At 37.2% G+C, this 27,420-nt stretch overlaps 2 protein-coding genes across 4 annotated transcripts in view; one reads left to right on the top strand and one right to left on the bottom strand.

Moving 5' to 3' along the window:
- Window positions 1–1,724, top strand: part of arhgap15 (Rho GTPase activating protein 15) — a 51,424-nt gene extending 49,700 nt beyond the window's left edge. For both annotated transcript variants that reach the window (XM_055215695.2, XM_055215693.2), the window contains one exon: window positions 647–1,724. In XM_055215695.2, the coding sequence (XP_055071670.1) occupies window positions 647–830 (184 nt within the window). In that variant the 3' untranslated portion in view covers window positions 831–1,724. The remainder of the gene's footprint in view (window positions 1–646) is intronic.
- Window positions 1,725–12,025: 10,301 nt separating this feature from the next.
- Window positions 12,026–27,420, bottom strand: part of gtdc1 (glycosyltransferase-like domain containing 1) — a 53,902-nt gene continuing 38,507 nt past the window's right edge. For both annotated transcript variants that reach the window (XM_055215796.2, XM_055215797.2), the window contains 5 exons: window positions 21,784–21,893; window positions 20,850–20,994; window positions 12,895–12,965; window positions 12,506–12,597; window positions 12,026–12,363 (listed from right to left, as the gene is read on the bottom strand). In XM_055215796.2, coding sequence (XP_055071771.2) covers window positions 12,262–12,363; window positions 12,506–12,597; window positions 12,895–12,965; window positions 20,850–20,994; window positions 21,784–21,893 — 520 coding nt within the window. In that variant the 3' untranslated portion in view covers window positions 12,026–12,261. The remainder of the gene's footprint in view (window positions 12,364–12,505; window positions 12,598–12,894; window positions 12,966–20,849; window positions 20,995–21,783; window positions 21,894–27,420) is intronic.

Raw genomic sequence — 27,420 nt, 5'->3', positions numbered from 1 at the left:
TTATTTTATAACCGTGGCATTTTGACAATGACACTATACACGGTTGCATGATTGTAGACCAATATTTTGATATATGTGGCCACAATCGTAAATGGCGTAGTGACCACAAACTCAGATGGTGCAGTATGCCTACACCAACACGTTTCTAATCGGTACCTTTAAGAACCCGGCTCCTGCTAAACAATACAAAGTGTGCTCCTAAATGTTAAGCCGTCTTCCCACCTCTTAGTCAGGATCCCGTTGACAACTTGGAACGCAGCCCTTCACCACAATCCCTCCCTCCCTTTCCAGGCCTCAACCCATAACACAGCCAGAGGGCTCCAATCTGACTCCTTATAAGAGTCCTCCAATACTCTGTATTGATTGTCTCCTTACCACAGCCAAACCTCAGCTCAGAGAGATCTGCTAAAAGTGCGCTTAGATGCCTCCAAGGACCAGGGATACGTTTTTAAAAACAACCAAGCGATGGTCCGTCACCAATGATTTCATGACAGGAACGTATACATATTTTAAGCTTGGAGGAAATTGTAATATCTCATACGGTGTAGTCAGTTGTTCCATTGGGACATTTTCTGAAAACAAAGCAATGTTTAATGAGTTTATATATTTCAGCTGATTGATCCATTGTTTTTTTGTTTTTTTACAGAGTCTTGACAAAGTCACGGCAAAACTTAATGTCGACCCAAGGCATTAGCATTGTGTTTGGACCAACTCTCATGTGGCCAGAGTTTGAATTGGGAAACATGGAAGTCAACATGGTGTACCAGAACCAAATAGTGGAGTTCATTTTAATTGAATGCATTGAGATCTTTGGACCAGAGGGCAAGTAAAGTGACAACAGACTGAAAATTAAAGTAAAGTAATGCAATTTGTATAATTAAAATAAAAAAAATGTGAAATGCGTGTTACTCCCCTAGAATTATTTTGTTTTGTTCTTGATATGTTCTTATATTGCCTCTTTAAGCCGCATTCAGACAGCCAGCGATGTTATCGCTGCTCATCGCCTGCCGCTGGTGGTTGATGTCGCTTGTGGGCGTTCCCACTTCTGGTTGCGTAGTAGTGTGACGTTACCCCATGTTGTAAACAACAAATCAGTGCTCCACTTACTTCACTCCCATTGGTAGTCACTCGTGAAACTCGCTGCTAATTTGCATAAAGTTAAACTTTTCTCAACTTTTGTCACGCGACTCCGTCGCTAATCGCGCCTACATTCTGTCGCCAACGGTCACGTTCGCTCGTGTCGCCGGAAGTCGCCCAGTTTCCATTGAAATGAATGAGATCGCGTCGCTCTGCTACTGCTTGTCATTGGCTGTCTGAATGGGGTGTAAGAAAGATTTTTTTTTGTTAAATCAGATATTTTTTATTTTATAATGCAAACATTTGCATAGTATTATACCTCACCAAAACATCATTGTCAAGGTTAAAAGTCTGTATATTTGTAATAATATAAATGATATACTAGAAAAAATATTTTTGTAAATGGGTTTGTTGTTTACCATAAATATGGTACGAATTCCTATAAGTTTAAAATAAAGTAGCTGAAAGCAACTCTCTCGCATTATCTTTGAAATATATATTTGGGTACAAAGCTACTGTTTTGCTAAACCAGATTGTACAGTTATTTCAGTGACACATATTGCTTTTTGTATTGAGATTGTGTGCCTTGTATTAATGATAAAAGTCTTTGTTTGTAAAAAATAAAAGATTTTTCATAAAAATGTCAACTTTCTGCCTACCTATTACATAAAGAACAGGACTTCAGGTTTTATTGACTTGCGATATTTAATATTTCATGCGCCGCTCTGCGAGGTTAATCCTTCACATCCTCACAGATTCCTCCATGCTTTCCCTATGCATCCCGCTGCAGAATCAGCCCATCGGCCTTTCGTGTTGTCAGATAACATACAGCACGACCACGATCACATCAGTTTCTAATCAAACTGCCAAAGTCCTCTCCAATTCTCTAACAGCAGTCTCTTTTTATTTGCTTCCCGCAGGCCAGCACTGTGACTGTCTGCGTGGAATGTGTTTTTAATTCCATCCCAAAGATAAGAGAGAGCCTGTAATTACGGGAAGATCCATCCCTCCTTGTAGCAGTTTGCCTGCATCAGATCCCTCATAGTTTGGCATCTTGAGTAGTAATGATGAAGGCGTGCTGAAGAGAACAGGAGGGCGACATAAACCAGATTTGCGGGTTGCTCTCTGAAACCTGACTGAAAATAACGCTGTGAAATGAAATGCAGCTTTCGGTGACCTCTCTGGCTGCGCTTCACTCAGGGATCTTAACAAGTTCGGCAGGCCACCAAGACCTGCTTCGCGAAACCTTTGAAAAGATCTTGTTTTCGTCTGCAAGAACGTTTACAGGATGCATGTGTTGAACTCGGTGGTTTGGTTTGTCAATAAGGCACCTTAAAACAGGGTGTAAATTGTGGAGGGGTTTGGGGCATATATAGCCCCCCCAATGGTGCTTTTCCATTGCATAGTACCCCATGGTTTGGTATGGGTCAGCTTACTTTTGGGGGCTTTCCACTGGGTGCAGTACGTAGTAGCCCATACTTTTTTTAGTACCACCTCGGTTGGGGTTTCAAGCGACCCGAGCTGATAATGTGATGCAAAAACACTGTAAATCACTGATTGGTCTGAGGGAATCGTCACTACTAGCATCATCGCTATAATGTAAAAGATTAGCTTTACCTTCATGCTAGCTTCCGCTGTCTCGAGTAAACCTGTTTTCATCTTTGCTTTGCTGTAAGTTCCCAAACTCCCTTTTAGCGATGAAAAACATCCACAGGTTGTACATCAGGAACACCATAACAGTTTTTTCCAGACTTGCAGTTTATAGCGGCACATTCGCGACACGCACTTCTGCATATATGCAACTTAAATGAGGCTCAGCGGAGTGCGTCGACTGACGGCACAAGTGTTTGTACGAAAACCGTCATGTGATGCAGAGGTAGTGATAAATGTGATGTGCAAACATCTATTTGTGGTGGTCAATTTTAATTTTGTGGTGGACTGAGAAATAAATGAATGTTTGGGAATGTATGATGCTCTCACTTGTAGGATGTCACAGCAGTAGGCAGTGCAAATATAACGACGCACCTATAATCTCTCCCACTCTGAAAAGTTACTAAACTCGATAGAAAAGCTAACCAAGCCAAAGTGAGGTGAGCTGACCCAACCTGACCCAAACCAAACCGTGGGGAACTATGCAATGGAAAAGTGCCATAACTGAGCCAATTACATAAGACATTATGGTTGCAGTAAGGCATTAACAATGGGGGGGAGGGGCAATAAACAGACCATTTCAAAGTTATAGCTACAAGATGTAATAAATGTGTCGAAATAAGTATGAAAGAATCAACCTTGTATATATTGAGTATACAGTTAAAGTTATTTTGCATTCAGCTTAATTGTGCTATGGCTGCAATTTTGGTTGGACTAGACCCTGCTAAAAGTCATTGCCAACTAAAAAAAAAAAACTTAAAAGGATGCAAAGCATAGCTCACTTGCTATGTGGATAGAAACTGAGGAAATGTAGCACAGAAGTACTAGAAAAGAAGAAAAAGCCCACAAGATGGCACAGACAACCACAGTTATGGTTCTCGGAGGGATGTTTGATTTTAAACACATTCCCTGATATAACACATGTTTATATCTACAGTATGTGCATGAAATAATTTCATTTTGATAGTGTCAGGTACACCTCAGAGCTTTATTTCACACCGTATTGGTGCTGGTCAAAAGTACGCGTTTAACATTTTCTCACATAGACGTAGAGACAAGAGGGCAAACTGCAGAGCTCAATCTTGCATTAAATAAAATGACAAGAAATATAAAAGTGTGGGTGGATATATTGAAGTGGTATGTAACCCATGGGAGAATATTGGCAGACGTATGCTGCATACACGTAGTGAAAGCCCAGATTTATTCTGTGCCGGATCTCTTGGTCACATGACACCGGGCATTGTGCAACACAGCTAGCACATCGAGAGCAGTCGTATCGCAGGTGGTGCTGTGCTCATTAATATGTGCAAAATTAACATTGACTATCAATTTGGCTTCTGAAAAGGTGTGGTGCATTTTGAACGCAAAAAAGAAATTGAGTCCTATATAAAATATATATATATATATAAGGACTCAATTTCTTGTTTGCGTTCAAAATGCACCACATGCACCAAATGCACCACACCACACCTATATATATATATATATATGTGTGTGTGTGTGTGTGTGTGTGTGTGTGTGTGTGTTTACTGATACTTTAATGTATGTGTTTTAACCTTGCCATAAATTATCACCACATTTTTCCATGTGGCTATACTGTAAATCGAATAATGCATTATGTTTGTAACAAACAACAACAACAAAATTGATGAATTTATTGAGCCTGCTAACTATTGCAGTGTGAGGGACTCGGTTGACGCCATGCGGTCGGTGGGCTTAGGGGTGCGCAAAGCTGTATGAAACTGCGGCCTTCATGTTTTCTCTACATAAGCCAAGACGTTCCACGTCTAATGATTTCATGTAATAACTGGAGACCACTGCGCTTTTCCGAACCCCGGCAAACTCCCGCACACCCCACCCCCACACTTTGTTTTCCCATCCTTCTTGGCAGAGCTTCATGGAAACGAGCGTCTTTGTAAGTCCGCAAAAAATAGAAAAAGAAACGCAAGAAAGAGCCTAACATATAAATGAAAGCATAACAATACAGTGTCCCTGCGAGATGCCTGCCATGTTCTAACCACCAGGCCCCATTAAAAAAATGCCTGTGCTCCAAGAGAACATGGCAGCATATTGATAGCATATGACTGTGTCACACAAGGACAACCCAAAAGTCTCTCTCGCTCTCTCTTATCCTGTCTTCCCTAAAAAACACACACACAAAAAAACAGGCACGAGGACTTTGATATAGTTTATGTGGTCTTGGATTGAAAGGATGTGAATTCATCAGTAACTTCTTTAGAGTCCACGCAAACACTATTCAATGTTGTTTTTCAGTGTGTGGAGAAACAAACAAATGATATAATTATACAACCGTACTGTACAACCACATATCGTAGTACACACTTCCCCCTTGGTAATGGTATAATTGGACCGAATGCCACAACATGAGCTGGTGTGAAAAAAAAAACAGAAATAAACAGGCATCAAGCTGTATACGCAGAGAAAATATAAAGCCTCTAAATGCGCAGTCTTGTACTGGGGCGTTTTTCTGATATTTAAAAATTCTACCAGTTTCATGTGGCTAATTCAGCCTAAAAATGACCCCAATCAATCTAATTTAATTGAAATCTTTGGTTCCAAAACACGATAAACGTATAACAAAAAAATTTGTTACCACCAAAATCAGTATTAAATCAGATCAGTATCAAAAGTAAATTCTTATTTTTACGCAAAATCCAATATTCGCTGTGTTATTCTGTCATTTTTTTTTCACTTTTTCCAAAAACGCAATAAATCCTTTTCTGCAGAATGCAATAAATCCGCTCAACAAATCACAGCGCACCATTCCACGCACTGTGAACAATAATGGCGTCGCGTTGAACACACACAGAATCCTAGTTTTCCTCATCTACTTTATACTGCGTGATCAACAAACAAACAAAAACAAAATAATACTTTGATGGCATTGATAAACCTGTGGTGGGTTTCTGTGATGGAAAAGAAATGTAAGCCATCAAAATCAAATAATTTACACGAGAGGCACTCGGGAGATGGAAAAGGCTGTTGCTTGTTCTCCCGACAGCATCAAGCTTCTGTCATGCTAACACATTGACCCCAGGGGATCTTATGAACAACTTTCCATTATTTTACTCGAAGCCAACGAAAATTGAGCAGGACCAAAACATTTTACAGCTGATCGCTGTCAAAAAAGTTCAGCGACGACGTCCCAAGAATAACAGCAGCAATGACAGTGTTCATAATATGACAAACTAAGTGTTTTGATTAATGCCATTAATGTTTGTTTTTTTTAATCAGTGTAGTCAACTAAATGAATATAACATGTCAAAGATAAATGCACATTTATATACTGATTCAATAGGTTTATAGCATTTTGAAAAAAATTTTGTGGAAAAAATAATCAGTTTTTTATAATAAATCTTTGAAAATCAAATTATGGATTTGAACTTTTAATGTTATTATAACCTAAAGATGCTATGTGAAAGTTTGTAACAGAAAATAGTGGTTTTCATCTTGTTGGTATATAAAACACATTTTTACCCAAATTAGTCAAACGGATTTATTGCGTTTTGGAAACAAACTCTTTATATCAAGACCTCATGCAAAACTCTCTTGTGCATCTGACATGTTTTCTTTGTAAATTAGCATTTTTTATTTAAACAGGCTCTTATGTTTATGTTCAGCAATTTTATTTTAATGGCAATCAAAAGGTTGCAATTAATTAAATTATTTTCGCAAATGTCACTTAAATACACATTTCATTGGTATTAAAAAAAAACTTGACTTGAAAGACTTTGAGTTTTTCACTACAAAACCTCATAGAGCCATCTTCAGTAACTATTCCCTGTTCTTTCTGACAAAAAGTAAAATGTGTTCAATTTTCTAATATATTCGGTTTAACCCCCCCTTTACTGGGTTAAAAGCTCTTGCCCTTGAAGTACATGCACCGTCGTTCATCCAATTTTTCTTCCATGCACTTAGAGGACTTTGCAAAAAAAAAAAACATTGTGGCATTTAAAGGCTTCTGCCAACAAACTGGTATTTCTGAATGGCCTGAGGCCAGGATTAAGTGAATTTGAAGCTTAATTGTTTGATGAACCTATAATACGCCCTGAGAGCATTAGGTCAATATCAATATCTCATTTTGACGAAGGTGGAGTTTAGCATTATGAATATTAATCATCAGACATGGACAAGGAGAGACCGATTATAGAAGTTTAACTCTTTCGCCGCCATTGACGAGATATCTCGTCAATTAAGAGAAAACGCTTCCCCGCCAATGACGAGATTTTCCGTCTTTCCGCAATACCGCTATTATCCACCAGGTGGCGCAACTTATACAACCCGGAAGTAGCGCCTCACGTGAGAGAGAAAGAACTCCGTGTATGTTTTAAAGATCGCTCTGCACCTGATCTCTATCAAAAGTCATTCGCAAAAATTTTATTATCTCAGCTTTTTGCTCAAAATTGGGTGTTTTTGAATAAACCTACCCATGTTTGAGAGGTAATTACAAGAGAACTAATGAAGGTAGGATGAAAGTTTTTTTTGTTTGAAAGAGGGTCTGTTCTTTTATCTGATATATTGTTTTTTATATATATTTAAAGAAGAACATTTTCTGGAAGGCATTAAACTTTTGTGAAAATCATGAAAAATGCTGGCGCTGGCTGGCAACTTTTTTTTTAAAAACGCTGGCGGGGAAAGAGTTAAAAGCAGAAATACAGTATATAACAAATCCCTCAAGTTGTGCAGGGAAAGTCATTAAAAGCAGAGGGATGCTTAGCTGTAGCACACGAGAGCAAAATACAAAACAAAGGCAAACAGATGATTGGCTGTGTTTTGCCATTGACTGCATCTTGCTACATGGTGTTATGTTTCTGAATGTATTGTCACTTTGAATAAAAGCATCTGCAAAATGTATAAAGTTAAAAACTCAGACAGGTTGTCAGCTTATGCGCTGCAAATGGTACCTCACAGAAACGACTGCAAAATCTTCTTTGTATTTTGTCTAAATGACAAAACTTAAATTCAATTCAAATTTATTTTTGCACAATTTTTGCTTTGTTGCAAAGCTCAGTTAAGGCTTATAAAATATATAGAATATGTGGTGTTACAGCAAAATATATGTATATAAGAAAGCAGTAGCGGTTTTTGGCATGGGCGAACCGGGCAACCACCGGGGGCGGCATTTTTTCATAAAACATGAGGGGCAGAATGATCAGTTAAAAAAAATCCTCTGACCCTCTGCGAAGCAGTTTTCTATTATCTATCATTTCACTGTGTGAAGAATTGGCAAATTGGCACCCCTGCTTGCTGAGAAGGTGGCGCGCACAGAAGTGGTGTAAGATGTGGAAAGCGGGTGGGGCACGGGGGACAGTTCACCTCTGGGTCTCTCCCAAATGGAACGGACGGGGGGCAATGGATCCACTGTATAGTGAAAAAAAGGTCAACTTTCTTCCAAATAATGCACATTTCATTCATAATATTATAAATACAGGCCTATAGTTTCTGTACATTTTTGTTTTTCCGAATTATATGAAATAGCTCATAAAAATAGGTAATAAAAAACGAGTATGTGGTCATCAGGGTGAATTGGTTTAGGGCTGACTTTTGGTCGTGTTTGGGGGGATGGGAAATCTGTTGATTAGAAGTGCCAAATAAACACAATGATGGACAGGAAAAGGTCAAAATCATCAGGTGCCCAATTTAGAAAGAAGAAAAGAACAAGAGGAGAAACGAGCAAAACATAAAAGGTATGCAACTATGTTCTCTCTGTATGGTTATTCATCTCACGAGAATTCTTACATATTTTACGAGTTGACCAATTTGTATTAATTTATAAGACCACATTTGTACGTTTTGGTAAAATTTGCCTTGACCCTGTGACGTTGGGGTTAGGTGCAGGGTTAGGGGTTCGGTTTCGTTGTTGTTGTTTTCATGAAAATCGTGCGATTTTGCACGATTAACTTTGTATGAATTCATACGAATTAGCCAACTCGTAAAATATGTAGGACTTCTCGTGGGATCAGGCTGGGTTATTACAGTATCTATGTCATGAAGGGCCAATGTTAATTGGAAGGTTTTTGTTAGCCTTTTTCCTATGCTTGGTATGCGTATACAACAATAATTTGGTTTTAACTCAACAAACACAAGATCTGTTGAGGTTGGAGGTCAAGTTTTAGTTTTTGTGTTTGTTCTTAGTGCAGTAGTGTAATAATTTGATTTTTTTAGTGTGTTTTGACATTTATGTGATAAAGGAGTTGTGCTATTTAGAATATATTTTCTATATTTGTAGAGTTTGGTTCCAAAACGCGATAAACGCTATTTTTGAAAAAAAATAAGTTACTGCCAAAATCAGTATTACATCAGGTCAGTAGTTAAAAGTAAATTCTTAATTTTACGCAAAATCCAATACCCCCCGTGATATTCTGTCATCTTTTCTCTTTTTTTTCCCAAAATGCGATAAACGCCACTCCTTCTTCTTTACAGAACGCAATAAATCCATTCCTGATATTACAGCCCACCAGTCACGCAATGTAAACAAACAATGGCGGCGCGCTGAGTACACGGAGTCCTAGTTTTCCTCATCTACTTTGTACTTCGTGATCAACAAACAAAACAAAGTTATACTTTAATTGCATCGCTAAACCTGTGATGGTTTTCTGTGACGGGAAAGAATCGTAAGCCATCAACATCTAATAATTTCTGCGAGAGGCACTCGGTTGCTTGTTCTCCAGACAGCATCAAGCCTATCATGCTAAAACATTGACCCCAGAGGATTTAATGAAAACTTTACCTTATTTTACTCAGTCAACAACAATCGAGCGGGACCAAAACATTTTACAGCTGATCGCTGTGAAAATGTAAAGAGACGATGTCAAGTATAACCGCAGCAATGTGTTCTTAATATAACAAAGTAAGTGTTTTGGTTAATGCCATTAATGTTTATTTTTTAATCATTGTATACCACTAGTCAACTAAAATATAAAATGGTGAAGATGAATGCACATTTATACATTGATTGAATAGATTTATAGCATTTTGAAATAAAAAACTGTCATGGATTTATTGCATTTTGTGGAAAACATTATTTGTTTTTATAATACATCTTTGAAAATCAAGTTATGGATTTAAATTTTTTATGTTTTTATAACCTAAAGATGCTATGTGAAAGTTTGTAACAGAAAAGAGTGGTTTTCATCTTGTCACTTTCTTGGTATAGAAAACAGGTTTTTACCGAAATTTGTCAAAATGGATTTATTGCGTTTTGGAACCAAACTCTTCATTTTATTTGTATATTATTCTATATATATATATATTTTTGTTTCTCTCTGCTCCTGTTCCTTTTTTATGTATCTGATTTTATATCTTTTTGGCACATTTACGCATTTAGTGTATATTTATGTAAGTTCTAATAACTTATACTGTCATATTTTTTGCAGAATTGTGTTAATTGTCTTTTGGCAATATTGGAGGTGAAAATTGTGCACTTTTAAAAGGCGTGTTACCTGTTGTAATTGTAATAGTTAAATAACTGGATTCTCTTAAGTATGTTTTTCAAATGTTCAAATGATGGATTTGTGCAATTGAGAGGTATATTTTTCTCTTTTACCTATGTTGTTTTAATAAAATAAAAATATAACTGTTTGTGCAGAATTTGTGTTTTTTGGGGGGGGGGGGCTTCGCAGGGTGTAATATAGAAAATAAATCATTTCATATTTGGTGAAAGTTGTGCCCAAACTGTACCGTGACCATTAAACTTAGAACTTGAGTGCCCTCATTAAAGAGCTATTTCCATCTTCCATTTCCTAAATCCGTTTGCTGGTTTGAGAGGCTGTGATGACTCTGTGGCATTTGATTTGCAGTTAGCTTTGCTCTGAATTCTGCTCTTTCCAGCAAACGTCTCAGAAATAGCGTGACATCACCCTGATGTTTCAAGGATCATTTTATGGGGATTCCATTATTTCATAACATTAAGGGCTCTGAATATCATATCGAACCTTAAAGTCAATTCTGCAGGCAGCAGTATTTATACCTGAAGTTGTATCAGATTCCCCTTCGGGGAACTACAAGCAGTCATTTAAAATGAATTGTATATTGATGAAGATTCTTAAATTGCACTTTAAACAATATTGGGCTACTTGACTTGTAGAGTAAAAATAATAAGACCACACAGGTCTTCATAGCGTGACGTTTGTCAAAGATTTCGTCCAGTATTACATTTGCTTCATATCCCTATAGAACACTCTCAGTGAGAAAACAGCAACAGGCCAATGAAATGTTTTAATGTGCACCGAGTTTTATAGAGGTTGCTATTAAGTTTTTATTTGTGGGGTGACATTTTGTGACTACAGAAACGGCAGGTTATACAGGCTTTATGGCGTCATTAGGTCCTGACCTGAGGTCAGCCTCAGAGTAGATGGCAAACTCATTTGACATTGCACGAGTGTTTTCTCAACGACTCCAGATCTGTTATGATGCAAACAAGTCAATGGCATCAGGCTGCTCCATATAAATTAACTTTCAGCAAAAAAAAGTATTCTAAAAAATAATGCATTGATAAAAAAATATCACACCACACAAAATAATCTCCTGTATGTATGTAGGATATTACGATTGTAACGACCACTAAGGAGTAATGAGACTAATTTTGATTACGTGCAAAAAGATGGAGATATGATTAAATTTCAGCCTGTAATTTTAATCCTCTGTCCGGTGCACCTGAGGAATCAATAAATCTATAATAATAACAATGCACGAAATGTCTGCAGTTTAATGAGAGAACGTCAATGATAATAAAGGATGAATCCTTCAATAACCTCTGCAATAAAAGTCAGGGCTCTTTTAATAACACATATGCTGGCAGACACGATGTGGGCCGAGAGATTGTGGCATTGGTGCGATGTGAAAGCAGACACATCTTTAAGCAAGATGGAAAATCTGACAGGCCATTGTTAGTTTGCCCAGTATTTTTAAATTTTGCAAACACATATAAATAGCTAGTTACCAGGCCCCCTTAATTATGCAGTGGGTTCCCAGCTGTAATGTACAGCCAGATCTCAGAAGCAAGGAAAATAAAAGCACCGTATTTAGATTAAACCGCAGTCGCAGGGAAGCCTCGCATCAACCTTTACTGAGCCTCGGGGGACTTTGTCACAACCTGGCAACCTCAGGTGGAGCAAGAGCCCACATCGTTTCAAGCCGCAACTTGGCTGCCGCTCTGTCGGAGTGGGAACCGAAGACTCCGAAATTCCAGGCTGGAGTCCTCAAGCACAAAGGATAAAAATGGATATGAACCCGAAATATGAGGTGGGCCCGCCTATGCGTGACACGAAGTCGGTCACAGGTTTTTTGATTGTTTTATTTTTACTTTGTTCTTTTTTCCATTAACCACAAATATAAAAGTTGTTTTTCCTGCATTCAAGTTACCGTGCAGATGTAAGGTGATAAAAAGATTTTGTTGATGGTACAGTAGATACAGTTTTTAAAAGCTTGTGCAGCATATCTGAATACATCATAAACTTTCTTTCACAGTGAGGTTGGATTTTAAATACTGTGTGATTTTATTCTGGGGTCTCTTCATGATGTGTGCTGCTCTGTTGAAATCATGTCATCATCCGCTTTAAGGAGAGATCTGAACCTGCGCTCTAGAGTTTCCCAGGAAAAAGTGCTGATGTTTACCTAGGAAACATGAGGAGAGGTTTATGACATGGAAAAGCAGAAAAGTGTAAAGACAGACCTTTAATTTTATTCTTCAAAGCAGTTCACTTGGTTTTAATGATAAAACACTGAATTTAGAGCCAATACAGGCAGGTTTGTTTACCTGAATAACATGTTGTCTGACTAGGTGTGGACGCTTGCAGAAATTTTGTAATTTTTTACACAGCTGTTCAGGTGTTGAATACAGATATGTCACTACAAGAGGAAAATACATATTTGATAAGTCAGAAACCTCAAAGAGCAGATTTCACTTCCAGCATTAAAAATGCAGTTGACACCATGCCGGGTGATGTTGTACATTATTGAACTGTGGTTATATTTATTTATTTATATAAAATGCCATAATGGTTTATGGAAAATGCTTTGATTGTTCTTTGAGATGAATAAGAGATGTATTTGACTATGGAATCAATGAATCTTCTTTTGCATATGAAATGAAGCTAGTTTTGTCATTGCCGGCACATCATGAAATAAGAGAGAAGAGATTTTTACCAGGGAATATTTCGGGATAGACCAAAGCATTTGGACACAGAGGATAACAACCGCAGTGGACTGCTTCTAACCTGAAAAAGAAATATAAGATACTGCATTGGCCAAATGTATTGAAATTACTTGGCTTCATTTTTCCAATTAGAAATCTCTGAAACAGCACCACAGAAGATGCCACCGAAGTTTTGAGCTGTGAGGCTATAAGCAACAAACCAAAACATTGCTGGCAATACTTAAAGCCTTCAGAATTGGATGGTTTAGTTCTCCAACATCTTACACACCAGATGAAGCTGCAATATGAATATCAAATTAATCGCATATATCAATATATTTTTATTTGATTGCTGCAGACGAGGAAAACATTAAACAGACATTACAAAAAAAAACTTTTATTGTTGCATATACGCCAAAAACTGTCCATTAATCTATAGCAATCTATTTTGCAAATGAGTCAATCTACCGATTTATGTCCTTGCATTATATCTGTCATTTTGTGATTGTCGATCTATGTAAACAGGAAAATCCAATCCTGCACCTTCTTGACTGTTGTTCCCAACTTTAATTCAACACATCTATAATACTTTGACTCGGCGCAGTAACACCCTCCCTCTCCCATTATGAGAGGGAGAAGGGGAGCGGACTTTTCAGGTGAGTCGAAGTACTCCCAAAAGTGCTATTACGCCATAAAATATACTTCCTCTTTTAAATCCGCTTAGAAAAGTGCTACGTTTTATTTTGTACCACTAAACTTGCTCGTATAACTACTCGTCTTAAATAGGAAAAACGTTGATGTGTTTGGTCACTTCTAACTTTATCTCTAAATGGTACCATTGAATGAATGGGGCTAAGCTAAATGCTATCGAAGCGTCGCAGCGCGCTCCAGCGCTTACGTGCACGCACACAGATGATAGAGGGATGTATCAACAATTCTTAGTTAAGGTAATAACATATTTTAATATTGAAAATGAGTAGACTATTCCTTTAAGCTTGAAGTTAAACAGTATGGACAGGATAGGGGTCAAATGCCTCTAAACGCTCTTTAAAATGAATTGTACTACATGATAAACCTGCAAATGTAATTCAAATACCTAATGAAGTTTTGTAATCCTCATAACTATAGCATTCCACCACTTCGAGCTTTAACTTCATACAGTAGTTCAATCTAGGGCAAACTTTACTCCCAACTGATTCAACTCATTTGAACCCCTATTGCTGGCAGTGAAAATGACCGGCTGTTTAAATATTTTGTAGAATGAATATTAATATTTAATGAGTCTATCCATCTCTCCCTTCACCATCAGATCCTCATCTCATTTCCCATGCTAAAACCATGCATATTTTAATATCCGATTAGGCCTCTGAAATTTCACAATTTTGATTGAGCAATGAGACAAATCTTCCCGAACAATCCCGTGGATCTCTGAAACGTCAAGTCAAGTTGTGTTTCAAAGTGGTTTGTATTGCTACATATTTAATGGTTACTCATATACTGCTAATAGTAGTCAGTTCTGGCAATAAAGAGAAGCATACATTTTTCTTTTTGCAACCTACTGTGAAGCTTGTGCATTGTTTTGCATTTTTAAAATGTTTTTGCACTCTTATCAAATTTGCATTACATTTCAGTCTAATTGTATTCAGCTTTAGCAATGGCAATTATAGTTTATTTATTTTTCTTTATAGTTTTCTATTAAAATGCTCCTATTTCATTGCTAAATTTTTTTATTTTGTGTATTTGGTATAATACAATGTCTTTGCGTGGTTTATGGTTAAAAAGATACATTATTTTCCACATACCGTACACTTTTGTAGCTCCAGATTTTACTCTCTTCCGGAACCACACAGATTTTATACAAAACTTATCGATTTGAAAAGCGCTGTGTCCCTGATTGGCCAGCTAATCTGTACGTTGTGATTGGCCAGCGTCAGCAGGAAATGTGACGCTCCTTATCATGTTTGAAAGATTCGCTCATAATGCAATGCTAACAGGAGTTAATTTACAGGCGGTGAGTCCGAAGCGGGATTTATTATGATAATGTCGGTCTTGTCTACATCACCAATCCCAGAAAGTAAACCATTGCCTACAATCCGTGTGTTTGTTGTAGTCCAAGAAAAAAGATTTACGTTGGAGACGATAACTCCCGTCAGCGTTTACTTTGGGGCTTGTACCTTTTGCATATCGTTAACATGTACTAATATACACTTACACACCAAAGGTAAAGTAAAATTGTTAATCAGACCATAGGTGCACTTTAATTTTGGATTTACCTTTAGTAAAATGATAAATGTAAAATACAGTGAGATCTAAAATAAGCAAGACGTTTGAGGAAAGAAGGATTAGCATTAATTGTTTTTGTAGCGCACCTCCTAAACAATTTTTTTCTTTTTAGTGATAATGTTTAGTTTTTCAGTTTTTTAGTAATTCATTTTCATTTAAAGGTGAACTATCCCTTTATGTAAAAGGGCATTCACACTATAACTATATTAGCGTCCACACTAAAAGGATGATAATGCTAATGTTGTAGATTTTAAACGAACACACTATCATTCCTCGTATCTTTCGTTATGGTTGTGGTGTGAAATTCACTATTCTCTTATAGTGATTTATATTATCCTATAACGATTTTTTTAACTATAGTTATTATCCATAGTGTAAACTTTCTTCTTTCTTTATTCTTCACATCATTCCAGCATCTATGGCAAGAAACGGTTAACCCATACACAAGTTGATTAACTTTTTAGTGATAATGTTTAGTTTTCAATTTTTTCACCACTGTCATTAGTTTTTATTTGATTTAAAGGCAGGAACTATCTAAAAAACTTTTTTACAAATTTGTTTAAACTTATATACAAATACATAATTAAAATGTAAGTACTCTGAAAAATAGTATAAAACTCGAGTGTCTTTAGACCTCTCACCACTGTTTTAAACACAGTTAATTATTTCCATTCGGGATGAAACAAATGATTGGCTTGCGCGACTATCACTCTCTCTCGCGCCCATGGCACCACCCCTGTTGCTATGGGATCTGCCCACACATGCGCACACCCGATTGATTTGAACGTGCACGAGGCACTCTAGGAAGAGCAAAAGTATGGCAGAGAAAGTGCATTCAGAACTCACAGTACCTGCATATGCAGTCAGCAAAGGCAAACAAAGGAATAAACGAACCAATAAACGAGAGTAAATATCGCGTGGCTTTTCCTCGATTCGACGATGCGGTAGCGGTATGAGTGTAGTCCTCATCAGAGTCAACAATGCTTTCATCACGGAAACTTTTCCATGCAAAACACTGGCTTAATAGTGAGTACTAAATGCCATCCTATTTGTTTATATTCATAGTGATAAAGTTAGGTGTATCATTACATGTGATTGTGATATAATGTTACTACATGCACCGCGCTCCTTCCTCTCCGCTCGTCTGGTAAATGCTTCTCCCAGCAGAGCCGGTCGGGGTCGCGCGTTCATGTGTTTTGGGGGCGTGGCTTTAGAAGAAACCCAGAAAGGAGGGGGTGGAGTGAATGGAAAAATGAGCTGTGTCGTGAGAAGTCTACAGACACTCGATTTTTATACTCTCTTTTTCAGAGTACTTACATTTTACTTATGTATTGGTATATAGAGAGAGTTTGGACAAATTTGTAAAGATGTTTTTTTTAGATAATTCCTGCCTATCCTGCCTTTATTAAAAAAATTTTACATTGAAACTGTTGCACACCCAGTCTAATGCATAAGCCAGTACGTTATATTCATGCAGAAGCAATGAAACACGCACTTATTGACAAGTCTTTATTCAAACAAATTACAGGCCAAAACTATTGGACACCTAAGAAAAGCAGAAAACCGAACATGTGCTATAATTTCTCCACAAAGGAAAAGAAAAACAAAGGTGCAATAGTCTGAGCAAACACCCGACAGTGAAGGTTTAGTGTAGTATTACCTACTCTGCAACGTCAACATCCCCTTCCTTGATCAAATTCAAAGTGAATGCAGTAAATCAAAGTGGCTCGGCTGGAATCAGCGGCAGCCCGTCGTATGAAACTGATTAAGGTCAGTTCCATGTCAATGCAGTTAACGTGTGAGCGTGCAAATGCTTATCAGGCTTTTCATCTCAAATATAATTAGGCGATCATTCTGCTTGGCTGCCTTACTGTTTTTCTGCAGGGCATGCATGGGCGTCTGCTGACAATTAATCAGATTAGGCTAATTTCCACAATAACTAGGACTGAATGCGGTGGAGAAAGTCGCCGAGCTGACCAATGAGGTGCGAGGCCTGATGGTTAAAAGCATTCGGGCAGGTGATTCAAGTTCACACAAGACAAGGCCTTTTTCAATGTAGCAATATTGATTAAGTAAGTATTATCAACCCGTATTTGGCTCTATTTAAACGGGATGTTTCGAGGAATTTAAACATCGTTATAAAAAGCAGGCAGCAGGTGTTTGATCAGTGTTTGAACACACATCGCCTGAGGACATGAATGCGAAACACACACAGCTCCGTATGTCTCCTCTCCACTGGACTTTGATCTAACATAATCGAGAACAACTTCAGCTCTGTGTAGTAACAGGTCCAAAGGGAGCACAAGCCTAAATTGTTACCTCACAAAGAAGAAAATGTTTCAAAACAATCAATGCACATCACTGGCCAAAACTTTCATCAGTGCTGTTATGCAACAGAATAAATTCATCTAGAGTATAAAAGCAGGATGACTGAAGTACCCCATGTACTGTATAGGTCTGCTACTGAAGCTTCTGTTAATGCACTCCTGCTTTGGATCAGATCTACCTTAGCCTTCGGCATTATCTAACAAACTCTTCAAAAGTAAAGCACAGGTGACTGAAGATACTGATTCAGGCTATGCTGCAAACATCAAGGGAGGTGTTTTCAAAGGTCCCACTAACACACATGCGGTACCCTCCTACTGTGGGTAGAAAGAAAGCACAGGCCCCTGGGATTGAAAACAACCTTTCAATTAAGATATGAACTTTTCTGGTGCTGAGGTTTGGAAATACATGCTTAAGGTAAACTTGAGAGTAAACTTGTGTGAGGGTTGAATTTCACATCATGTGTAGAGTATGGGTGGAGTGGTTTTATACCCTTAGAAAGTATTTGTACTAAAATATTTTTGGATGTAGTTATATAAATAGTGAACAAAGATAGCATAAACTCAATTTTAGGTGAGAAACAGGGTTTAAAGTGAAAATCATTTAAACACAACATATGGGGACTATTTTATTTGAATTTATACCACGGGTCTGTTGAATGCTGCATTCTGATTGGCTGAGAAATGTTCTATGGGTGTTGATTATTTTTCTGTATACTGCACACCTAACTTGTCAAATGTCTTAAAAATAGGCACCAGAGCAATGTTTGTGGTAACCGTGGTATAAGCGGAATAATTGACACCGGTCCTTTGAATTATTTGAAAATAATGCACACCTGCGTGTAACGGCACTCCGCTTCGCGTCGGGCCGCATTACCACCTTGGTGTGCATTATTTTCTTATAATTCAATGGCCCGTCGTCAACCATTCCTTACGTAATTAACTTGTCAAAATGTGATGGGATGGACCACACTTATAAACTGACATAATACTGTACTCCATTAAAAATTATTTTAAAACCAGTTGCTTTAAACGTCTATATATAGAATAATAAATGGCAAGGGAAAGTTAAAAGCATAGTTCACCTTAAAATGAAAATTCTGTCATTATTTTCTCATCCTCATGTTGTTCTAAACCTGTATAAATGTTTTTTTATGATGAACACAAAAGAAGATATTTTGGGAAATGATGTTGAACACACAGCAGTGACCACTGACTTCCATAGTAGGAAAAATATTTTGGAAGTATTGTGATAAATGATAAAGAAAATATTTTGATAAATGATGGTGAGCACACAGTTGACAGTACCCATTAAAGGCGGAGTGCACAATGTTTGAAAGCCAATGTTGATATTTGAAATCACCTAAACAAACACGCCCCTACCCCAATAGAATCTAGACCCGCCCCACACATACGCAACCCGGCAAGGATGTCGGTTAGTAGACACGCTCCTAAATGTTGATTGGCTATAAGTGTGTTTTGGTAGTCGGCCCGTCTCCTTTTCCAAAGCGTTTTTCAAACATTGTGCACTCCGCCTTTAAATTCCATCATATTTTGCATTCCTACTATGAAAGTCAATGGTCACTATCTAATGTGTGTTTACCATCATTTCTCAAAATATCATCTTTTGTGTTCAACAGAAAAAAGAAATTCATACAGGTTTAGAACAACATGAGGGTGAGTAAATGATGACAGAATTTTCATTTAAAGGTGAACTATCCCTTTATGTAAAAGGGCATTCACACTATAACTATATTAGCGTCCACACTAAAGGGATGATAATGCTAATGTTGTTGATTTTAAATGAACACACTATCATTCCTTGTGTTTTTCGTTATAGTTGTGGTGTGAAATTCACTATTGTCTTATAGTGATTTATATTATCCTATAAAAATTTTTTTAACTATAGTTATTATCCATAGTGTAAACTTTCTTCTTTCTTTATTCTTCACACCATTCCAGCATCTATGGCAAGAAACGGTTAACCCATACACAAGTTGATCCACACACAGGTTAGGAGAGGGGCAATTTGGTATCTCCAATTCACTTAAAGGAAAACATCACAGTTTTTCAATGTTTTACTACACTGTAAAAAATTACTCTGGAGGGTGTTAAATATAACCCATGAAAATTAGTTATAATTTACTTAAGTATATGAGCTAGCAAGTAAAAATATTGGGTACATTCTACCTTCACTATCCAGTTTTTAACAGTAATAACTGCAATATGTTGTATTTCACTTAAAATGTATTGTAAGGGGTTAATGTTATTAATTTTTTATAAGTAATTATTAGTTATGAAAAAAATTAGGTAGACCTTACCTATTTTTTTTTAGTTTATCATAGTTATTAAATTTAGGTCATCTTTACTCAAATATATAGGATATAACCTACTCAAACAAAGTGAGTGCAAATTGTTACAACAATTTTATTGAGTAAATTTTATAGGTTGTTTTTTACAGTGTATGTTATTACCTTAACTTAGACAAATTAATACATCCATTTTTTTCAATGCATGCACTTTTAATCTTTGTACAGCGCCTTGTGAATGTGTTAGCATTTAGCCTAGCCCCATTCATTCCTATGGCTCCAAACAGGTATGAATTTAAAAGCCACCAAACATTTTCATGTTTTCCCTATTTAAAGACATGAGTTACATGAGTAGTTACATGAGTAAGTATGGTGGCACAAAATAAAACTTTTGTTTGGAGCCAAAGGAATGAGGGCTAGGCTAAATGCTAACACATTCACAAATCACTGTACAAAGATTACAATTGCACGTATTGAAAAAAGATAGGTATTTATTAATTAATCTAAGTTGAGGTAAGAACATAGTAAAATATTAAAAAATGGTGGTGTTTTCCTTTAACTCGCAAGTTTTTGGCCTGTGGAAAGAAACTAGAGTAAACCCACGCTGACACAGGAACCACATGCAAACTCCACACAGAAAGGCCACCTGACATATCCAGGGCTTGAACCGGGTACCTTCTTGCTGTGAGGCAACAGTGCTACCCATTGACCCCCCACCTCATAGTGTAAATAGCCCTTGTAATGCCATCAATTGCAGTCAAATTTTTAAATTGTCTACTATTTGTCAGTACTATTTGGGGCAGAAAAACTGTATATGGTAAGCAGACAGATGTTCAGCGATCACAAGCTGGCATTTTTGGGAGCACCAATTCTATGAAGCACTCAATATTATAAATTACCAGAGTCACCTGACAGTTAACTATAATCATAAAAACTGGAACAAACACTTAAATGTTAAAATATTAGGTTATAAATGTTAAAAATATTGTCAATAAAGCCTTTCCGTTTAAAAAGAACATATTTGTGTGACAGACACCAGAAAAAACTCACATCGCCACTCCGAAAAACTCGTGCTTGGCCGTGGAAACGACGACATCTGCTTGGCATAGCACTTTGAGGTAATCTTCCTTACTGGGCATGAAACCCCAGTACTGGATGTGGTCAACCAACTGTTCTTTGGCTTCTGCAAAGATGTCTATAGTGGGAAGGAACGAAGAAGGGACAGAGGCCTCAGTATCGATGTGTAGTAATTAGTGGAGAGAGGGATGTTTAAAGTTTTGGTCATATTTTGCGAGGAGATAAAATAAGCAAGGTCGTCATAAATTTATACATAAAACGGAGAAGCATACAAATAATCAATATCGTGATCCTATTAGCGAAATCAAAATAGATTAAAACCGTTTCAAAGTGATTGCCTTCCGAGCAATCGTAAACATAATTTCATAACATGAGCGACCTTTACGATCTGTTTATTTCTTTTGGTCCAGTGGCTCTTTATGCCACAATAAAAGTTTGCAATCTCAATATAAGAGATTGTGTTTCCTGTAAGTCTCGTTCTGGCAGCTCTACTCATTGGCGTGTGGCGTGTGCATACACGTAAATTAAATTAACACAACGCCATAAATACTCAAGACTGTCCGAAAGATATTAAATTGTAATTGTCCACTAATGGGGAGTGTATTTTGCCAATAAAAACGGTGCCTGTGTGTGATAAACAGACGCTCTTTGAACCTAAAGCTATTCACTTAACAAATTCGTTTCAAAGTTAAATAAAATGCATTTTATTACATTTGCCCAATATACCAGAGGTGTCAAGCGACTATATAACGAAAAGTAGAAATCTAAAGGAAAAATTTAAAAACTGAAACTTTGAGATCAAGACCTGACCTTCAGAAATCTAGGACTTTCATACATTTCAATTTAACATTCACATATTAAATTATACTTATACTTATTTAAAGAATCCCAAAAGCACATGATGTACCTGGAACGTCAGTGAAAGTCTCTCCCAGGACAGAAACTTCAAAGCTCAGCTGTCGTTCTTTGAGTTTCAGTAAGGTCTGGAAGAACAGCTGCGGGTCTTTGTCATGTTCCCTGTAGACAGAAAGAGAGATAGCAGAAACAAAAGACTTACTTTCACATTTAAACAGAATAACATCAATCCAAACTAATTAAAAGCAGGAAGATGATAACACCATATTAGCCAGTAATATTACGCAACATTCTGAATGTAACAGAATGAAAAATAAAATGTATAAAAGTAAAAACGGAACCCCCCTTTTTTTTGCTTTTCGACTATAATAAAAAAAAATCCTGTATTATGGAAAATTGTGTGGCTTTTAAATCTAAAACATAATTCATGAAATAATAAAAATGCTCTTGTTTTTATGTTTGAAAAAGTAAACAGGTGTTGAAATGAGGTGTTAGACGTTTAAATTCTTATAGACCTGCAAATAATTTCAAACATAGATGCAATTATTTACACATGAGATGCTTATTATGAGATCTGCGAGATCCTTTTCCTATTACAAACACTGTATACCTTAATGACATATCTGAAAGCTGAAGCCACATGTTCTGTCGCTGTGATCCAGCCAGGCCGCTGATTGCTGGTGTGTTTCCATTAAAGTTTTGAGCTCGGCCAAGAGATCTGGTGAGCAGCTTTCTCAAAGTCAATCACTGGCAATGCTTCATTACTTCAAAAATAGCTCTCTCTGAAGTGTGCCTTCAAGTCCAATAACACTACATGTGGAGTACTTTAAAGAATAATGTTTCGTTAAATGCACTTGAAATTCTATTTTTCCCCATGGGAATGTCAATGAGCATTCTTGTCCAATTACATGGGATGGGTCTTATCAAACCAACAAAACAATGTTCTGATGTGCATTATGGAGATGGAAAGCAAAAAAGATGCTTTAAAGAATTGCGATACTTTACCTCCCACACTCATAAAAAGAAAAGATCCAAAAATGGTCTTTGTCAGGCTGTTTGGTTCCATAAAGCACCGTTCCGTAGCACAAAAATCTTCTTTGTAGTGGAAATAAAGTTTTACAGACTATAAAAAATTAGAACCTTAATTTAAAAGATTATTTTGAGAATCAGTAATGGGTTTTCTATGGCATTGCTGCAAAGAACCTTTTTTAGGGATGCACCGAATGTTCGGCAACCAAAATTATTTGGACGAAAATAGCTGAATAAGTCTTTGATGATGCGATCAAATTAACCAGCGCAGAGTGAAATGCGCAAATTGTTATAGCATTATAAAGTGTCAAAGAAAGACGCGAAAACATGCAACACTGCAGGTTTCATTTATCATTTAAAGGTGACCTGTCATGAAAATCTGACTTTTTCCATGTTTAAATGCTATAATTGGGTCCCCAGTGCTTTTATCAACCTAGAAAATGTAAACCATTCTCTGCAAGCATGTGAAAAAAATGGTCATTGAAATTTGGCTCCCCTTGTGATGTCAAAAGAGGATAATACCGCCCTTAATCTGCACTATCCAACCACAGCACTGACATTTAGTGCAGAGATCAACTCATTTGCATTTTAAAGGACACCCATAAAGGCACATTTTTGCTCACACCTACAAAGTGGCAATTTTAACATGCTATAATAAATTATCTATATATAGGTATTTTGAGATAAAACTTAACATATGTACTCTGGGGACACCAAAGATTTATTTGACATCTTAAAAAAGTCTCATGAAATGTCCCCTTTAAAATCAAGACATCCTGAACACCATGCAGTGTATGAGAAAGACAAGGTGGCAATGATGGATATTTGTCTTCTAAATGCACAAGCACGGAGAACGAGAAACTTTAGCTCTTCATCTTGTGTCATAAAACAACGAAGAGCGTCAGCAGTATGTAATAAAAACTTCCTAAAACCAGTAAAGTCCTTCAATGACAAACACGCTTATATTTGGTCAGTAGGAAGTCCTTATCAATCTAAAATCGAGTTGGAGTCGTTTATAACGTGCATTTAAAAAAGCAACACTCGTTAAACCAAATCATTTAAAATATTCTTTATTATCATGAAAATACCTAAAACAATTTGAAGAACATTGATATAAATATTCCTGTAGACATTTCCTGGAATAGCATTCGTAATGCTACTTCTTCTGTGGCACAAAGGAATTTTCTGCACGGGAGTGCCAATTCATTCATTGAGAAAACGCGCATTTCGACGGTTAATCGTTACACCCCTAAAATTAATAGGTTATTTGCATTTTAGATCAGATTAATATCCATTTAGCCAAGACTCATTTATGTGGTCATATGTAAATGGAACAGTTTTAACAAGTTTATCTAATAGCTATCTGATCAGAGAAGTGACCAGGTGTAAAAAGGCCTTATAATGACTGCTGAAATGTAAAAAAAAGTCATTGTTAAAGGGAAACTTCACCCATTTGCATTAAGCTTTGTATCGTTAGAACCCCAGTCATGTTTTTGAATGGTCGTGCATCATTTCCTCAGTTTCTCCTGAGACGGGAGAAATACTCATTTCAGTGAGGCACTTCCTTCTTTCAATGATGTAGAAATCGTCATTTTGCGTCATTGAAAGAAGGAAGTCCTGTATCTTTGTCGAGTGTTAAAGACTACAGACACTCATTCCTCATTTTTCCAAGGTGGGGGCTATGGGTGGGACCCACTCACGCTAAAGACCTATTACAGATCAGTGGGTGGGACTTACGAAAATATACGAACACAGACGAAAAAACCGATCGCCGCCATCTTTATGCTAAGCTAAGCTAAACAGACGTTGTGGAGCGAGCCAGACTTTGTGTTACAATAACAGCGGAAGTTAATCAATATGATATAGAAGAGGGTGACACAGTGGTGGCTATTTTCTTTGTTTTACTAATGTGGTGGCATTTATGTACACAATAGCATATCTGAACCGTGTTCCGATTAATAGGAGTGGCTTGCAGAGCTGTGCATTGTGGTGCATAGTGGGAGTTGTAGTTTTTCATACAATTGTGCTCTAAAGTCACATTTTGTCTTTTCTCGGTCAAATAGGCACAAAATTCTAAATTTATGTTACATTTCGACTACAAATATGAACCACTTTCAACAAAGATTAATGTTCCTATCGATGAAATGGCCCTTTAAATAATGTGAAATAAATATAGTAAAAGGGACATTCTGAAAATGTAACTTGTGCAATGATGAGAAAATTGGCAAAATAATTTTTGAGAAAGAATTTCAGTTCCTCGCTATTCAGCCTTTGGCTGAGTTTTTGTTTCATTCGGCTATGGCCAAGAATTTTCCTTTCGGTGCATCCCTAACCCTTTAAGATCCTTAATTTTTTAAAGGCCCACTGAAGCACCTTGGGACGCCCAGCATTATTTGATGTGGTGATGTAATTTTAACTGAAACAAGAAGTCAGTGAGGAACTATCGAAAAGACCCTCCCCCTTATTTAAATAACCAATATCATTTTCACTCGTGACACTGTTTGATCACGCATGATCTGCTCTGTGCTATTGTACCTTGTTGCGGCTCATGTGACACTGATGCCATATCAGACTCCATTCATCCTAATGGAAAGCATATTTACACAATATGAATCGTTTGTTATCCCCTACATAGTGCACTATAAGAATAAGTGGAGGTTTTGTGCAACGTAGGGGCCGGGACGATTTAGCATCTAGATTGAACAGGAAATCTGAAGCGAGCGTGCGTGCCAAACTGAGGTTCATTCATAATCATTCTGTGTAAATATAAACTTTTTATATATTGACTAAGTAAGGTAATATCAAATATTAAAATTAAAGTGTAATCAATGACTGAAATCAAACTTAAATTCAACTTTATCCTGGATTTCATAGACAGTTTCACATATATTCATATAACATATTGTCAGGTGTCTGCTGACTGCACCCCAGTTAATTTTATTCTGCTACACAATTTTTGTAAGATGCAACTCCTAAAGTTTTATTCTGAATTGAAAACGGCCTACTAGAATGACCTACCAACATGCCTGATGAAAATGTTCCTCCTAAGACAATGAAAGTAATTCCTACATTTGGAATGCCTTTCTGTGACCCAAACTGTGAAGCTGAAGTTTTTTCAAAACACTGACAGATGAGTGGCAAGGTTCATCCATTGAGGTACATAAACGAATATCCTTACAGAGCTCAAGTACGCAGCACAAAAGGGGCTTTGACAAATCTCCGAGCTTGTCGGCATCGCCGTTCTGTACATGAACTAAGAAGAAGCTCTCCCCACAAAAATGACGATGTTGAAGGTCAAAAACAATTACCGGGGCAGAAGCGCTTTGACAAAAGACACCTCCCACTTGGGTGGAATCTCCTTAGATGAGGTATTAGTGAGGGCTTATTTCCTCTCATTTCCGGTTCTTTTATGTTGCCTTTTCCCCCATGGCTCGACGTTGATTCCCTCATTAATTTTGCAGCCTCTTTGATTCGCCACAATGTGGATGTGATTGCTACCACCTCTGTACTAAGACTGGTTGACCTGCGGGGAGGTGACATGGCGACTGCAGGGATACTTATTACCCAGCCTGTCAGTCTAGTAACTAAAACAGACTGCATGTAGCCGTGATGCCTTATTTCCTACTGACAGCATAGCGGAGGGTTAATTAATATGTCAGTTATGTTATGCAGGGATTGCCGGCGCTCAACATGCCGCTCACAGTAAATCTGAAAGAGAGGAGACCTGCGGATGCACGCTAACACACATACACACAAGTTCCCGGCTGTTTGTCTTTGACATCATGAATAGGCTTTATGCCCAGCTGCACTTCTTCCTGAACTTCAGCCAGCTCCTTACTGATTAATCCAGGTTTGCCTGACCTCAGTAGTCACAACAACAATAATCAGACACACCTGGATTAATCAGTTTGTCCAATAATGGCAGACAGGAAACAAGGAGCTGGATGAAGTTCAGGAAGTAGTGCAGCTGGGCATAAAGCCTACTGAAAGGAGTAATGAAGTTTAATAAACAAAAAATACATATTAATAAAGGAATGAATTTAAATTTCTGCTTGCTACATTTAAAGGTTGTTTTTAATGCACATGAGGTATGGATGACCCAAATAAAGTACAGTAGGAGACACATTTTGTATGTACTGTACAGTATAGACAATCAAAACAAATCAAGACTTAACTTGCCTTAATCTCCAAGGCAGCTCATAAAAAGATACTGTATATATACTGATAAATATACTGTATGTATGCAGTGGCCCAGAAAAGCCAAAATGTCAAATTTAGCCAAAAATTATGTTTAAAGGGGACATTTCACGAAAATCTGACTTTTTCCATGTTTAAGTGCTATAATTGGGTCCTCAGTGCTTGTATCAACCTAGAAAATGTGCAAAATATCAACCCAGTAACTTAGTTTTGGTAATCCATTCTCTGCAAGCATGTGAAAAATAGGTCATTGAAATTTATCTCCCCTTGTGGTGTCAGAAGGGGATAATACCGCCTCTTAAACGACACTATCCAACCACAGCACTGCCATTGAGTGCAGAGATCGGCTCATTTGCATTTTAAAGTAAACACCCCAAAACGGCACATTTTTGCTAACACCTACAAAGTGGCAATTTTAGCATGTTATAATAAATTATCTATATGGCATTTTGAGCTAAAACTT

The sequence above is a fragment of the Misgurnus anguillicaudatus genome, chromosome 17 (assembly GCF_027580225.2).
Source record: "Misgurnus anguillicaudatus chromosome 17, ASM2758022v2, whole genome shotgun sequence".
NCBI classification, from domain to species: Eukaryota; Metazoa; Chordata; class Actinopteri; order Cypriniformes; family Cobitidae; genus Misgurnus; species Misgurnus anguillicaudatus.
This window is presented reverse-complemented; position numbering and strand designations above follow the sequence as displayed.